This window comes from Festucalex cinctus, chromosome 18 (genome assembly GCF_051991245.1).
Source record: "Festucalex cinctus isolate MCC-2025b chromosome 18, RoL_Fcin_1.0, whole genome shotgun sequence".
NCBI classification, from domain to species: domain Eukaryota; kingdom Metazoa; phylum Chordata; class Actinopteri; order Syngnathiformes; family Syngnathidae; genus Festucalex; species Festucalex cinctus.
In genome coordinates this window covers 13,572,552-13,589,004 of record NC_135428.1, presented here as the reverse complement: position 1 = coordinate 13,589,004, position 16,453 = coordinate 13,572,552, and the positions used below count along the sequence as shown (strand labels likewise).

The window sequence follows — 16,453 nt, the reverse complement described above, 5'->3', positions numbered from 1 at the left end:
CGTTCTTACTCAAAGGTCACGCGCATGTGACTCTATAGCAAGTTAATTTTATTTTACTAAGGATGGATTGTACCTGAGATTTTTAGTCTCGCCAAATTGTTTATAGAATTGTTCATAGCTACGAAAAAATAAAATAAATTAAACAGCCACGTAAAATTTGACGTCAAATAAATGATAGCGCCTTGTATATATAATACATTCTTTATTGACCCTTGTGAACAGTAAGTGGTTCAGAAAATGTTTTTTGTTTTTTCAAGGCGGAAAAAAGTGCTTTTTTTTTCACGGCGTTCCCTTTGTGTCATCAATGACCAGTTGTACGTCATCGCCGCGCGACATCTGCGACGGTCTATTCCGTGTTGAGCGTGATATCCAGCCGTTTGGCCAGCGCCACCGAGTTATCGCCACACATTTAGCTATTTCAATTATAGTTTTCGTCGTTTTATTTCGTTTTGGTTGACGCGAGGTCTTTCTTTTGTAAACATGGAGCCTGCGGACCCCACCGTCGACGGTAAAACGACGGCGGCGGCAGGCTCTGCGGCGAAGAGGCGAGCGGAGATCCGCAGAAGGAAGCTGCTCATGAATTCCGAGGACAGGATGAACAGAATTGTAGGGAACGCCAAGAACGAGGCTGACAATAACGGTATGTTGATTTATTTGCAGTTTGTATTTGGACAGATTTGGGACAGTGTAGCTTGGCTCTGCGCCCACCTATTTGCCGATGTTGTCGTGACGTCACAAAGAAAAAACAGATCCTTATGAAATCGAATTATCTTTTAAAAATAGCATAGAAAATTAGCTATTTGTACTTGTGTATTTTTTTATTCAAAAGACTCGTTTGTGGGTCATGACGAGCCCTTTTTTTGGCCAAACAAAAGAGGCAGATAATGACGCCACACGGAAAGTACCCGGATGTTCGACATCATGTGAAAGTTTGTGGTTTGGCGTTCGTGAATTTGCTGATTTATTTATTTTGGTTGTTTGCTGAACAACTCACTGGTTTTCTGTTTTTGTTGTATAATAAATAAATAATGTTTTGTTACTTTGTTTTTAAGTGCAATATCATAAGTGCTATTTTTATTATTTCTAAAACACATTGAAAGCTTTTTACGTTTGTAAAATATATATATGTAAATCTATTGGTTGTTACCACTTATATCCAGGAGGGTCACCTCGACGTCCACCAGAACCCCGCTTCCACCTAGACCTGGACCGGACGGACGCATGGTCGTCGTCCCAACCCTCCCGGAGACCTTCCCCCTTCCTTCCGGACTCGGTCAGTCTGTCGCGCGGCGCCACTCCCGAGAGGAGGGACTCCCCGCTGCCGCCCGATGACACTGCGACGGCGGACAGCCACCTCCGAGGCTTCCGGCAGAAGCTGGCGATGGGGGACAACCCCAGCGGCCTCCACCAGTACCTTTCCCACTTTGACGATGCCATGAAGCTGCGGGGCCAGCTGGCCAATGAGAAGCCGGCACAGGACAACGAGGCGGATGGCGAGGAGTTTGATCCCTTCTCCGTCTTCAGGCTGATCTGCAGCGTCGTCCTCGCCGTTTTTGTCCGAGTGTTTGTCTGCAAGTATCTGGTGAGTCGTCACGTCTGATTCATTTTGAGACATTTTAGCACCAATGTGACGCTTTATTTGTCCTTTTTGTGATTTTAGTCGATATTTGCTCCATTTCTGACGCTGGAACTCGCTTTTATGGGCTTGTCCAAATACTTTCCTAAGGTGAGTTTGTGTTCTATACTCAATATTAAGCTGCTATTTAAAGAAAAACACGTAAGGGTTATAATAGTTTATTAGGATTTTTAAATAGACTTGCGGTTAGTTTTTAATTCATTTTGACTTTTGTTTTTAAATTCATTTAATTTTTGGAGCAAGTTTGTTACTTTTTATTAGATTTTTTTTTTTTTTCAAGAATGCTTGAAAAATATTTTTATTAGTTTTAGTTTTTAATATATAAGGTTCTTGTAAAATGCACGGCAATAAAAAAGGTCACTATTGTGTAATAAAGTAAACTACAATTCTCTGACCTTCATATTCTGTACAGCAATACTGAAATAGATATGTTAACTCATTCAAACCCAAAACGTGTAAATACGTTGTTGTTTTTTATACTTTGGCCTTCGTTTTTGTTTTTTAATGCAAGAGCATACAGTAGGCTTTGATGAAGGTTCTGATATGAATAGGTGGCTTAAAGCAATGGTAGTTATTACAAAAAACGACCAGCAGGTAGCAGCAGAGTATAAGAGATCAGCCAGTATCATGTTGCAATAAGCTCTTTTTGTGAATGTGAATAAATATTGATGAAACTTAACTGTATTCTAATGCTAATTGTTCCAAAATGGAAACAGATACAAATATTTTCTTTCCTGATGAAAGAAGAGATGCTTATCTTTCTTTTGTAGGTTCCATGTTTTTATAGCAATCAAACAATATTCTGTGGGCCTTGCAAAATCAGTCAAAATGCAGTAAAACAGCCGGGACCAAATGGGTTGCTTCACTGAAAATGGCTGACCGTAAATCTCTTTATTCACTTGCCTACTTCTTATTTATTTACTGATGTAAAAGGTATTTACTTGAAAAAAAAAACTTGTATTGCACTTCAAAATGTTTGCTTTGTTCTTGTTTACTGCAAAACTGATATTTGTTTATGTACAGCACTTTGTATACAGCAATGCCTGTTCTTAAAGCGCTTTATAAATAAAGTTGAGTTGAGTTAAAAATGAACGACAAAATCTCATGTATGATATTGACAAAGATAAAAACAGAGGACATTATAGTCTTTCCGTTAACGAAAAATATTTTTTGCAAAATTAGTTTTAGTTATGTTAGTTTTTGTTAATTGTAATAACCTTGATAAAAAAAAAAAAAATCTGAATAAAAGTGGTTGTACCTTCGGGCTCGCATTGAGAACATCATGACAATGCGAGCCCGAAGGTACTTGGACGTCTATTTCAGCTGACAGCAGGGGGCGCTGCTGTATAAAATGTTACCCCGCTGAGATGGCTGAAAACTTGGATTAATCTGCTTCATGCTTATTCCACAAAACAATAATAATCAGACTATTTTTTTTGTTTGTTTTTTGGGCCGTGGCTGCCTTTGACAATTTTCCAGGTGGAGAAGAAGGCGCAGACCACGGTGCTGACCGCCGCCTTGCTGCTGTCGGGCATACCCGCCGAGGTCATCAACCGCTCCATGGACACGTACCGGCGCATGGGAGACGTCTTCGCCGACCTCTGCGCCTACTTCTTCACTTTCATCCTCTCACATCAAATCCTGCTGCTTGTCGGCTCCGAGGCCGGCGAGCCCGGCGGGGCGACGCCGGTGTGACCAAGCCAAGCCGTCGCTCACCCTGTACCTTGACTTGCGAGCGCCACAACGTACAAATATTTCCAGTTAGAACCTGTCGTTTGGTAGATTTTACCAGCCATGTTTTGAGTTCAGCATACGTTAGCATACGTTGCCACTTGAGGGAAGTGCGGGGAAAACATTGAGAAGTTAGCTTACTGTCATGCCCTTGCAAGAGGGCAAGGAGAGCCAAGCTGATGCACTTTATTCAACAGGACAAACAGTTGCTCATGTCATTTTTGAAAGGATTTGGATTTGAGATATGAGCGTGGAATTCAACTCGTAAGTCAAGGTACCAGCATACTTTTCTGCTTTTGTGTCACGCTGCCGCCTTATGTGTTTTCTATATACTCGCCTGACGCCTATGTCTCTCTTTACTATCTCACCCATTAATTTATTATTGTGACCATTTTTGACATGTGAACGTGCGTGTTTTATCCAGAGACCTGTCGGGTTTACTTGATCTGTTGTCACGTGTGCCGCGTTTTGCGCTTGAAAATGCATCTTGCATATATGTGAACAACTCAAGTGTTGACATGGTACAACCATTAAAAAAGTCAAGTCAAATAAATGTCATTGTCTTACATGTTGTCTTTAGCTTCTGACTTCTCACATTTTGAGACTTAAAGGAATACTTCACTTATTTAGCCCATTATAGCAATAAAAAATATTTTGTTTGTAATTCATTTGATACTTTAATTGTTTTTCAGGTACAATTAGTACCTTTAAAAACACATTTTGCGACTTGCTGTCGACTGAAAATGACATCACAAGTGCTCAGGAAACCAATCACAGCTTACCTGTTTTCTAGGTTTGGTCACATGACATTCACAAGCTGAGCTGTGATTGGTTACCTGAGCCCTTGTGATGTCATTTTCAGTCGGCAGCAAGTTGCAAAATGTGTTTTTAAAGGTACTAATTGTACATGAAAAATATTGAAAATAAATTTATTACAGGCAAAATATTAATGTTTGGCTGTTAAAAATGGCTAAATAAGTAAAGTATCCCTTTAATACAAACTGCTAATCTAAGAGAGAATAACTTTTTGCTTGTTTATTTCACTGTTATTTTGTGTATTTCTTTAAAAAAAAAAAAATGAGTGAAATAAATCATTGTTCAGTTGATTCATAATTTATAAACCAATTAAAAAATGATTTAGTCAATTTTGAATTCAATGCAATATAATTTGGGAAAAAAATACAAAATTACAATTTTATTTTCAATTCTAAATTGGCCAATTATGTAATGAAATTATAAAAGCTTACAATTTTCTTTCAATATTTTGAGACTATATAATTGTATTTTACCAAGGTGTATTTTATGTAAAATTCTTAACTTGAACATCATTCATGCTAATTTACTGCATCATTATTAATTAAATTATAATGATTTTTACCAATGTAATTAAAAAAAATAAATCTGTAAATAACTTTTTTGTTTAATTTACAGCACAGTACAGTACTGTAAAGCAATGAAGACATACCTGCTGCCTCTTGGTGGCGCACTTGCAATCAGGGCGCCACATTCCAAAACAGGTGTCGCACTTTGGTGACGTAAAGAGTTCAACGGAAGCAGCGATCTGTGAAAGTACCGCACGGACGTCAAACAGTAGTTGGCAACTCATTGGACTTTATCCACGACTAACTCAGCAGCGTTACAATGGGGCGCGAGTCGCGGTACGTCCAAAAGTGTGTTTAATTTTTATGTTTATTTTTTTTTGTCTCAAATGTTTTAAAATTGTCCTGCGCCGCTTATTAACGAGATAATCCGGAAAGCTAACGTTAGCATGCTAACTACGACGTTGTGGTTTCACTAAACAAAACATTGCCCGTCAAGCTTCGCTCCCATATTTACCCAATTTCACACCCATGTTTTAATGTTAACGATTAAACGAATCTTGTGTTGTTGTGTAGACATTACAGAAAGCGCTCGGCGTCTCTGCGGCGGTCCGGTAGCCGCTCGAGGAGTCGTTCTCCGGACAAACGCTCCAAGAAGGATGACCGGGACCGAAGCCGGAGGGAGAGGTCGCGGAGCCGGGACAGGCGCAGGTCTCGCTCCCGATCACGAGACAGAAAGCGAGCCAGGTCATTTTTTTTTTTTTTTTTTTTTTTTATTGTATAATTTTAAACAAGTTATACAACGAACTTGAGAACAATTCACACACACACACGTCATTAATACAAGAAAAAACAAAAAACAAATACGCAAATAAGCCAGGGGGTTACTTAAATAAAAACATTAAAGAAAGAGCATAAAGCCACAGTTCTCATTGCTTTCTTGTTTGTCGAGTTCAATATTGTATTAATGTACTGTTTGGTTTCCAATTCAAAAACTGAAGCGAGCCAGGTCAGTCCAAAAAGCCATCTGCAAATGAATGACGTATGGAACTTCCAGTCACGTGAGCATCCATTCATACATATAAATGCAACCAATTATAAAATACGTAGGCTACTGTTTCACAGCATTTTACTGAGTTAAGGCACATATATATTGGCTTGTTTGGTTGGATGACCTCGACTTGGCTGAGTACTTTCCATAAAGTGTCTTCATTCTTCTGTGCAGACGCTCCAGGAGCAGGGAGAGGAGACGGTCCAGAAGCCGAGACCGCAAGAGGTCAGGCAGCAGGGGCCGAGCCAGGAGGTCACGCTCGGCCAGCCCCAGCAAGAGCAGAAAAAACGATGAAAAGTCAGCATTCTTCCCCACCAAAACTATTGACTTAATACTCCGATAAGATCTAATTTTGTTTCCCCATTTGCAGGTCAAAGAGCAAAGAGAAAGAAAATGTAGATCTTGTATCGGACAAGAAAAAAATTAAAGAGGAAAAGGAAGAGGAGAAAGTTGAGGATGTAAGTTTAGTGACAAATGTGAAAAGTGCCTCCAGCAGTCACAAAAAAAAGATTAAAATCTTTGTAAGCAGTCCTCAAAACAAAGTGTGACAAAACCGCCTAATTTGTGCCCATTAGCAGCAAGACTTCGACCAAAACAAGCTGGAGGAGGAGATGAGGAAGCGGAAGGAGCGTGTGGAGAAGTGGCGCGAGGAGCAGCGCAAGAAGGCCATCGAGAACATTGGCGAGATCAAGAAGGAGCTGGAGGAGATGAAGCAGGGCAAGAAGTGGAGCCTCGAAGACGACGAAGGTGAGTGGACGTGACACAAACACACCTGTAACACTTTATCGTGTCTTAAAACGGGCGTCCTCATTACAGACGATGACGAGGACATGCCTGTCCCGATGGAGGCGGACGACGACGACGACGATGAGGAGGACGGCGACGGAAAAGTGGAGGCCAAGGAGGGCGAAGCCAAGGAGGGCGAGGCCAAAGAGGAGAAGATGGACGAAGGCGAGAAGGACCTGGAAGTGACCGCGGAGAAGCAGGACGATGAGGATGACATCGACCCGTTGGACGCATACATGGAAGAGGTGAAGCAGGAGGTGAAGAAGTTCAACATGGGAGGCGTCAAAGGAAACGACAAGGTGGGTGGAAATGAAAAATTTAGCCCCCGTCAGGCCGCCAGCAGTTTTTACGGCAAACTGGGGGGGGGGGGGACAGGTTGAGTAGAGCAGGACCCATTCATCAAATTAAACAGGAAGTCAGCCATTTTGTTGTGAAGCAGCTAGCCATTTTGGGCAAATAGATTCACTTAGCACCACTTTGGATGCATTAGAAAGTCTGAAGTGCCCGTGCTGCAAATTGAACAGGAAGTCAGTCTTTTGGGTTTGAGAGGTATTACTTCATCATTTTTATAATTATCACCAGAAGGGGGCAACGGTAACCAAAGTGGTGACAGTGGTTAAAACCAAAAAAGGATCTCACACTCACAAGAAGAAGGGCGAGCTGATGGAGAACGACCAGGATGCGATGGAGGTAAGGTGACATTTTCCAAGTGGTGGTGATTTTTGTGTGTGGAAGGTCAACAAAGCTGATAAATATCTCCAATGTGTCGCACAGTACTCGTCGGAGGAGGAGGAAGTCGACTTGCAGACGGCGCTGACGGGCTTCCAGACCAAGCAGAGGAAGATCCTGGAACCTGTTGACCACGGCAAGATCGAGTACGAGTCCTACCGCAAGAACTTCTACGTGGAGGTGCCCGATCTGGCCAGGATGTCCCCCGAGGGTTCGTACGTGACTGAACGTCCATTTTAAGTTTCGCAACAGAACGCCTCTTCCCGATTTTTATTTATTTATTTATTTATTTTTGACACGTTGGTGATCTGTTCCAGAGGTGAACGCATACCGGATAGAACTGGAGGGGATCACAGTGAAGGGGAAAGGCTGTCCCAAGCCCATCAAGACCTGGGTGCAGTGTGGCGTGTCCATGAAGATCCTCAATGCCCTCAAGAAGTTAGTATCTATGTTAAAAAGCTGAATCGAATCATTTTGTTATGCTTTTGTTTCATTTTGAACACAACCCAACACCAAAGTAGTGTTAATTTTATTCAATATTTTTAAATTTAGTCTGTTTTTAGTCCTGTTTCAATCCCGCGTCTTAGTTTTTAAATTATAGTTTGTCAACCTCATCACATTTTTATATAGTCCGTTTTTAGTCGACTGTAAATCTAGCATTTTAGTCTTTATTTTAGGCGAAAAAAATGTATATATGTGTGTGTTCAATGAGTCAAGTATCCCTTTAATGAGGGTTCTAGTCTAGTTTTAGTCCGGTGAAAAATGTGTGTTGACGAAATTATTTTTGATTAATTCTCGTTGACGAAATTACCGCTACACCAAAGTTACAATAAAGACACTACCGCCACCTACAGGACTGGAGTGTTTTAACTATCAATCATTATAGGCAGAGCTACGAGAAGCCCACCCCCATCCAGGCCCAGGCCATACCCGCCATCATGTCGGGCCGAGACCTCATCGGCATCGCCAAGACGGGCAGCGGCAAAACCATCGCCTTCCTCCTGCCCATGTTCAGACACATCATGGACCAGAGGCCACTTGAGGAGGCCGAGGGGCCCATCTGTAAGAGATGCACTTTTTTTTTTTTTTTTTTTCCCTCCCCCATCCACATTGACACGCTAGTGGGGGACAAGCTGTATAGAAAATGGAGGGAGGAAACCTGGTGTGTTTTCGTCCTCCCTCAGCCGTGATCATGACGCCCACCAGAGAGTTGGCCCTGCAGATCACCAAGGAGTGCAAGAAGTTCTCCAAGCCACTGGGACTCAGAGTGGTGTGCGTGTACGGCGGCACGGGTATCAGCGAACAGGTAAAAGTTGGATTTACAAATCAATTGGCAAAAGATTACCGCATTTAATGAGTTTCCCGTAATTTTTTCTACCAGATTGCCGAGCTGAAGCGAGGAGCCGAGATCATCGTGTGCACGCCGGGGAGAATGATTGACATGTTGGGCGCCAACAGCGGTGAGTGCGCTCATGTTTTGATTGTTGATAAGTAACGGTAGCTTTTTTTTGTTTTGTTTTATTTTTGGAGCCAGGTATAGTGTGGTGACTTTGTGTTAGTCATATACGGTAAAAATTTTGTCAGTGGACACTCAAGAACAATCAATTCACGGCAAAAATATGGAAGTTGTACAGGTTACATTAGATATGTCGTATTTATTTATTAATGCACTTTATAGGGCACCCTTTTTTTTTACTTACTGCAACATTTACAATACATATTTTGTCGTAATGTGTGTTTCATGAGATGTTATTGGGGTCAATATGCAAGAAATGTGCACATAACAGTATCAATTTATAAAAATGCACTTATACAATTAAAAGCCTTGTCCGTTGCATGCCAATAATTTAGAGGAAATACTCTTCGACCATCAACCAACAGCCTTTGACCTAATTACCGTAAATAATGGAACAAACGCACACACTGAACCCATTCAATTCCTTCTTGATTAGTCAACTTGCACGTCACAATATTTAATCACGTCAGAACCTCCTTACTAAACTCTTGACATGATTTGAACACTTTTTGAGATGAGTGCTCTCAACAAAGCCTGTGATGTGTTTCCTGAAGATCAGGGCAAAAAAGCAGGTAGGTGCCTTTTCTCAGCCCATGATGTAAACGTGTCTCATTTAGTGTTGCTGTATTATTTGCAAATGTGTGTGTATAATTGAAGAGTGGATCTGTGGCTTCCACACATGCGATGTAATCTGCAATATGTTTTTTCCCCTTCTTTAGGTGAAAAGGCGTACGGTCAGATAATGCTTGAATGGGGCTCCATCTCTTGTTTTGTATCTTGAGGCTGTTTTCTGACTTTTACAGGTCCCCTCACCAAGATGGTACGCAAGACCTGACTGAGATAGACAAAAACGAGCCACATTTCAAAAGTTTTTAAAAACGTACCACCTTAAAGTAGTCCACCGCGCATAAGTTGATGATGTCATACAGAATTCGTGAAACGTGGCTGATGTTTCTCTACCTTGACGTGCAGGTCGCGTCACCAACCTCCGCAGAGCTACATACGTGGTGCTGGACGAGGCGGACCGGATGTTCGACATGGGCTTCGAGCCACAGGTGGGCACGGCACGGACAATCACCAAACGACAATCGAACTTTCTTGCTGTCCAAACAATTTGAGACCATGTGATTCCTGCGCCAAGGTCATGCGCATCGTGGACAACGTTCGTCCTGACCGGCAGACGGTGATGTTCTCCGCCACCTTCCCCAGAGCCATGGAGGCGCTGGCTCGGAGGATCCTGGCCAAGCCGCTGGAGATCCAGGTGGGCGGGCGCAGTGTGGTCTGCTCGGACGTGGAGCAGCACGTGGTAAGTTTCCAGGACGGGATGAGTACAAAATAGTGTTAATTGCGTCAACGAAAACGAAACAAAAATAATTTAGTCAACACACATTTTCTCCAGACTAAAACTAGACTAAAATACTCATTAATAAACAATAACTAGGACTAAATCAGTATACATTTTCGTCGACTAATGAAGACAAGACGAAAATGTATTTCATTTAATAAAAACTGGACTAAAATCTATGGACATTTTAGTTCATGAACAAAAGCGAGATGACAATTATATGATTTTTGTAAAATCTTGTCACTGTGACGCACCCCCTTTCACATCTGCAGCTAGCTAGTGCAACATTCACAAACACATGGGACAGACAGGAGGTTTCACGGTGAACAGTTTAAAAAAAGAAAAAAAAAAGAAATGTAAATTAGAGTTACAGTGCTCAGCATAAATGAGTACACCCCAACAGGTTTGTAAGAACACATTTAGTTTTCTGTCTGAATTAAGATTTTCTAGGGAATACTATACTACAAAATACTCCTTCAAATATGGGTCATTGATTGCGAAAAAAATTGGTTAATTAGTACCCACAAAAAAAAAAGAAGTGTTTTTTTTAATTCAATTGAATTAGATGTACTCATATTTGCTGAGCCTGTGCAGTATAACATTAATCCAACAACTATTAACGTTCCAACAATAATGTTAATCCGACCGCTAACTAATGCTAGCTAACTTGCTAGCTCATAGCATGGAGCCATAGTAGCCACTTGTTGATATACTTGTTGATATAATTTTGTGTCAAGTGGTTTTTCGTCAAAAAAAAAAAAAGAGAGAACATTTTGTGTGAGTTTTAGAGCTGAAATGTTAAGTATTATCTGCTGACAAAAAAAACTATACGGGGGTAAAATAATTGTCCTGACTAAAACGTTGACAGTATTTGTTGACTAAATTAGATGAATATAATTGTTTTCTTGGACTAAAATAAAGACTAAAATGCTAGATTTATAGTTGACTAAAAATGGACTAAATGAAAACAGGATGAGGTTGACTAACTATGTTAAAAACTAACCAGTGTGATTGAAACTGGAGTAAAACTGAGACTATATTTAAAAAATGGCTGATAAAATGAACACTAGCAAAAATGTTGCTTGCTTCTTTTGTACTGTATTTCATGAACGAGGCCACGTTGTACAGGTTAGAAGTCCCCAACCTTCAGGGGCCAGTTGTTCTTTTCTATTTAATGGCATTTTATAGTCATTAAATAAATGATTTAATAGGTCACAAATTCATTAATACATTTTCCAAATTTAAATTGTTACAAATTTTAGTCACCTCTTTTGACAAGTCAGCTGTAGGTGATAAATACTGGATGCCTGTTTTGTTTTTTTTATTTATATATTTTTTTCCTGCAGCTGGTGATTGAGGAGGACAAGAAGTTCCTGAAGCTGCTTGAGATCCTGGGCCACTATCAGGAGAAGGGCTCGGTCATCATCTTCGTGGACAAGCAGGAGCACGCCGACGGTCTCCTCAAAGAACTGATGAAAGCCTCCTACCCCTGCATGTCCCTCCACGGAGGTACCGCGGACCACTTCTGTCAACCTTCCCGCCCTCCCCTCTTTCGTTCCACCTCATTTTGTGGTCCTCCTTTGGCAGGCATCGACCAGTACGACCGAGACAGCATCATCAACGACTTCAAGAACGGCGCCTGCCGCCTGATGGTGGCCACGTCGGTGGCGGCGCGAGGCCTGGACGTCAAGCAGCTCATCCTGGTGGTCAACTACAACTGTCCCAACCACTACGAGGATTACGTGCACAGGGCCGGCCGCACGGGCCGAGCGGGCAACAAGGTCCGTTTCCAATACAGCACGGGGGTGCCATTTTGATGTGGAATCGTCTTGATTAGAGTTTTAAATGTCATCTCCTTCACTCCAGGGATACGCCTACACCTTCATCACGGAGGACCAGGTTCGATACGCCGGCGACATCATCAAAGCTTTGGAGCTGTCCGGGTCTGCCGTCCCCGCTGATTTGGAACAGCTGTGGGCTTCCTTTAAAGACCAGCAGAAAGCGGTGAGACGAAGCGGGAAAACCAGGAGGTTTCCACCTTGTATTCATCTCGTTTGCCGTCGCAGGAGGGGAAGACCATCAAGAGCAGCAGCGGCTTCTCGGGCAAAGGCTTCAAGTTCGACGAGACTGAACACGCACTGGCCAACGAGAGGAAGAAGCTGCAGAAGGCGGCGCTGGGACTGCAAGATTCTGACGATGAGGACGGAGCGCTGGATGTGAGAAACTCAAATTGTTTGTAGTGGGGTGCAGTGCACACATGCTGACGACGGGGCGTTCTCCCTCCCTTGCAATCAAAGATGTCCAAAGTAGGGCTCGACCGATTAATCAGCCGCTGGTTGTAATCGGTCAATTATTGGCCTTCAAACATCGGCCAATTGAGCCAAATGGATGATTATTTTGCCCTTAAACCTTATCGAAGAAAACCAAAGTTTCCTACGCTGTGAAAGTACCCTGAATGCACCATTTTGCTTGCGTAGCATTAGCAGCAAGCTCGTGTGTACTGTGTAACTTATGTTATTCTGGTTATTCTGTTGTCCCTAAGCGTCCTTTAAGGTGTTTAATGGCACCGCAGTTGGAGCTAACTGTAATACTAAATACACAACATGAAGAATTATATCCACTATGTATATAAATACAAAACATGGTTCGTTTTGAAAACATCGAGAGCCTAGCGCTAACTGGAAGTTAGCAAATGCTAACTGGAAGTTAGCATCGACTTCGGGAGTGTTTTTGCTTCAAATAACGAATATCGACACACAAATCTTACGTGAACACATACCCATAGATGCGATAAGACTACGCAAAGGCACAAATTTTTTCCAATGTGTGAAAAACATAACAACATAATTCAATCACAACTTTTTTGTGTGTCTTAACACACATTTCCACACGACATGGCATGAAATACAATCCCACGAGGTCCCAGGTTAGCCCAGTAAGTCTCAAGATTTGTGAAAATAATACAAGATAAAAATGTCAGCCTATATGGAGGTACATTAAACTCTTAACATTCCCAGACAAAACTGTCCATCTTTCAACATTCCCCCCTGTTCGCCTATTTCAAGTCAACCCCACACTGTAGTTAGCATACATGTGAAGTTATTTCCTCATCATGTGTGAGCTCTCCTAAATGTTTTAAATATCGCTTAATATGCTAAAATTGTATGTGTACCCCAGTCTAATATCAATGTCATCTACTTTGCTTGTTGTTTCTGCTGTACCAAATATTTGGATCTCCTTTCAGATTGAGGAGCAGATCGAGAGCATGTTCAACTCCAAGAAGCGCGTGAAGGACCTGATGGCACCCGGAGCGGCGGCGGGCGCAGGCGGCTCGACGGGCACTTCGACGGGCTCGGTAAGCGGGCTCATGGGGCTTGGTCCCACGTCTGCCGGAAACATCCAGAAGCTGGAGATGGCCAAGCGACTGGCGCTCAAGATCAACGCCCAAAAGAACTTGGGAGCCGAAGCTCAGGTATGTTGAGGAACTTGGCTTTTATCAAATGGTGAAGCCATTTCTATTTCTTCTTAAAAAAATTACATAGTATAACTTGGAAAACAAGGACAGCAGATCCAAGCATATTTCATCATTAGTCATTTGTAAATTAAAATATTTGGGTAATTTTTACTAACTAAACCTAACTAACTAACTAAACCTGTGCTTATTTGCTTCCCCCCGCCCCAATACCCATTATTTTACTACTCATTGGTGTATTATTTTTTTTTTTAATAAATAAATATTACGTGTCAATTATTTGTTTTTATTTGATTTGGCTTTTTGCTATTCGAGGTCAGGTTCATTCACTGTTCCCCGTAAATAGCAGGGATCCGCTGTATACCCTTTTGTTAGCAAATTATCATATTATATTTAAAAAATAATAATAATAAAATTAGTTCGTCTCTGTGTGCCCTGCGATTGGTTGGCAACCAGTCCAGGGTGTCCCCCGCCTACTGCCCAGAGCCAGCTGAGATAGGCGCCAGCAGCCCCCGCGACCCTTGTGAGGAATAAGCGGTCAAGAAAATGGATGGATGGATAATAATAAAATTATAGATTTTTTATTTTGTTTCCTTGACAGTCAAGTGTGTTACGCTGTCACAATGCCACCTGGTTAACACTTGAACAAATTTGTACGTTTTTGTTTTTGTGTAAACGAGTATGACACAATGGGCCATTAAGTAAATGTCATTAGAATTTGATTGATTGATTTATCATATTTTTTTTTACCATCCTTGGTCAAAAATGAACTTTTGGGATTTGCCTCGCAACTTGGAGCTTCAGACATGAACCTAACAATGTTAGCATATACTGTACTTTATTATTATTATTATTATTATTTAATAAATACTATATTAAAGGGATACTGGACTTATTGAGCCATTTTCAGCAGCAAAAAGTTAATATTGTGTCCAGAATTAATTTGGTAACTTCATTATTTTTCACAGATAATGAATACCTTAAAATTCTAATATTTCCACTTGCGACTGAAGATGACATCACCTCTGCTGAGGAAGTAGGTAACGACCAATCATGGCTCACCTGTTTTCCCGGGTTTGGTCAGCAAACTGAGCCATGATTGGTCGTTACCTACTTCCTTAGCACAGGCGATGTCATCTTCAGTCAACAGCAAGTGGAAAAATTTGTTTTTAAAGTTACGAATGATACAAGAAAAATAATGAAGTTATTAAATTAATTCTGGATGACTATTAACTTTTTACTGTTGAAAATGGCTCAATGAGTCAAGTATCCCTTTAACATTATTTTTTTTTTCCAAATCCGAGCGATTTTCATTCCCTGAGCTCAACTGGTCGCTGCCCTCTGCTTTCCAGGACGTGATGCAGCAGGCCACCAACGCCATCCTGCGCGGCGGCACCATCATGACGCCGTCCGTGTCGGCCAAGACCATCGCCGAGCAGCTGGCCGAGAAGATCAACGCCAAGCTCAACTACACGCCGGTAGAGAAGCTGGAGGAGGAGCGGCAAGCGGCCGAACAGTCCGAGACCGTCAAGCGCTACGAGGAGGAGCTGGAGATCAACGACTTCCCGCAGGTCGGACGGGCGCACACCTTTCTAACTCCTTCAGTTTGTGGAGATTTATTTACATGGGCAGAGAAACTCAGTTGGGCTAGTATGGAGTATATGCCACGGAAGAGGCGGGACTGTTTTTTTGCACATCAGTTTGTTTCCGGTTCGCTTTGCGACGTGCGGGCTGCGTCAAAAATACTTGTGCTTCCGACTTTGTGCCCCTCGGTTGCGCGTTCGCAACCCGAACCGGAAATAAACTGATGTGCAAAATCACGTCACGCCTCTTCCGTGGCATATACCCCATTATCTAAATTGGAATAGCTCACCAAGACACATTGATAGACTTGTGCAGCTCACAAAAGATTTATTAGGTGGTAATATGTTGACACTTGGTGGGCCTTGAAAGAGCAGACTTTTTTTTCACTTCACTTTTCATAATACGCCCGCCCGGTTGTGCTTTTCTGTAGACGGCCAGATGGAAGGTGACGTCCAAGGAAGCCCTGCAGAGGATTGGCGAGTACTCGGAGGCTGCCATCACAATCAGAGGAACCTACTTCCCTCCGGGCAAGGAGCCCAAGGAGGGAGAGCGCAAGATCTACTTGGCCATTGAAAGTACGTACAGCATTTGTCCTTTAACTAGTGTTGGGCAACAAATTCATGTTATTGGTTAGTTCAAATTTATCTGTTAGATTTTTTTTTTTGTTTTTTTTTTTGTTTTTTTCTTAAAAATTAGGTGGTGGTGGTGGTGTTTGTGTGATTCTTACATTAACAGCACAGCTGAGGAATTACTGATTTGGTTGCTACATGTAGCGATTTTTCAGAGTCCTCTAAGAACTGTTTCTCCAAAATGCAACAGAAAACTTGAATTCTAAGAAACTGATGGCTTGATTGCAATCATTTTCCCCTTGTTTTGAGTAGAATTAGAAAGAAGCCGGTACTTTTTTTATTTTATGTATTTTGTTCTGGTAAGATTATGACTTCTGTTAAAAATTAAAGATTTATTTTTCTTTAAAAAATAGGGAAGGGTCTGAAAGCTTGTTTGGTATCGGGAGAACTCAAGCAAATCCAAGAGGGAAACAAAAAAGCAAAACTCATTTGGAATAATGTCGTTATTTTGCTTTTTCTACAAGCCCATGAGGGAAATATGTTTAATGAAAATCAGATTTCTACATCAATATGTCTGAGACAGTGTTGATTCTAAATTGTTGATTATTTCTAGGTGCAAATGAGTTGGCTGTGACGAAAGCTAAAACGGAGATCACACGTCTTATCAAGGAAGAACTAATCAGATTAGTAAGTAACGTTTTAATTAAATGTTTAC

At 41.6% G+C, this 16,453-nt stretch overlaps 2 protein-coding genes across 4 annotated transcripts in view; both read left to right on the top strand.

The window, feature by feature from the left end:
• Positions 1-302: 302 nt before the first annotated feature.
• On the top strand, positions 303-3,933 carry camlg (calcium modulating ligand). The gene is made up of 4 exons (XM_077505775.1): positions 303-640; positions 1,161-1,582; positions 1,661-1,726; positions 3,116-3,933. Exons 1-4 carry the CDS (start codon positions 481-483, stop codon positions 3,329-3,331), a joined length of 864 nt encoding a protein of 287 aa, XP_077361901.1. The 5' UTR covers positions 303-480; the 3' UTR covers positions 3,332-3,933.
• A 952-nt stretch (positions 3,934-4,885) lies between these two features.
• Positions 4,886-16,453, top strand: part of ddx46 (DEAD (Asp-Glu-Ala-Asp) box polypeptide 46) — an 11,915-nt gene continuing 347 nt past the window's right edge. The window contains exons 1-22 of one of the 3 annotated variants that reach the window (XM_077505055.1): positions 4,886-5,025; positions 5,263-5,433; positions 5,912-6,034; positions 6,108-6,195; positions 6,313-6,484; positions 6,554-6,822; positions 7,106-7,213; positions 7,298-7,463; positions 7,570-7,690; positions 8,139-8,314; positions 8,437-8,558; positions 8,634-8,712; positions 9,741-9,823; positions 9,910-10,074; positions 11,460-11,622; positions 11,701-11,894; positions 11,980-12,117; positions 12,180-12,329; positions 13,358-13,585; positions 14,938-15,156; positions 15,600-15,744; positions 16,352-16,425. In XM_077505055.1, the coding sequence (XP_077361181.1) occupies positions 5,009-5,025; positions 5,263-5,433; positions 5,912-6,034; positions 6,108-6,195; positions 6,313-6,484; positions 6,554-6,822; positions 7,106-7,213; positions 7,298-7,463; positions 7,570-7,690; positions 8,139-8,314; positions 8,437-8,558; positions 8,634-8,712; positions 9,741-9,823; positions 9,910-10,074; positions 11,460-11,622; positions 11,701-11,894; positions 11,980-12,117; positions 12,180-12,329; positions 13,358-13,585; positions 14,938-15,156; positions 15,600-15,744; positions 16,352-16,425 (3,171 nt within the window). In that variant the 5' untranslated portion in view covers positions 4,886-5,008. Of the gene's footprint in view, positions 5,038-5,262; positions 5,434-5,911; positions 6,035-6,107; positions 6,196-6,312; positions 6,485-6,553; positions 6,823-7,105; positions 7,214-7,297; positions 7,464-7,569; positions 7,691-8,138; positions 8,315-8,436; positions 8,559-8,633; positions 8,713-9,740; positions 9,824-9,909; positions 10,075-11,459; positions 11,623-11,700; positions 11,895-11,979; positions 12,118-12,179; positions 12,330-13,357; positions 13,586-14,937; positions 15,157-15,599; positions 15,745-16,351; positions 16,426-16,453 lie in introns of all 3 variants that reach the window. The other 2 variants (XM_077505054.1, XM_077505053.1) reach the window with 2 other exon arrangements.

Bases quoted from the DNA above. Each gene is read 5' to 3' on its own strand.
- camlg (XM_077505775.1), top strand. From the start codon at position 481: ATGGAGCCTGCGGACCCCACCGTCGACGGTAAAACGACGGCGGCGGCA. The intron at 1,583-1,660 runs GTGAGTCGTCAC...TTGTGATTTTAG, and splicing joins TGTTTGTCTGCAAGTATCTG to TCGATATTTGCTCCATTTCT. The intron at 1,727-3,115 runs GTGAGTTTGTGT...ACAATTTTCCAG, and splicing joins TGTCCAAATACTTTCCTAAG to GTGGAGAAGAAGGCGCAGAC.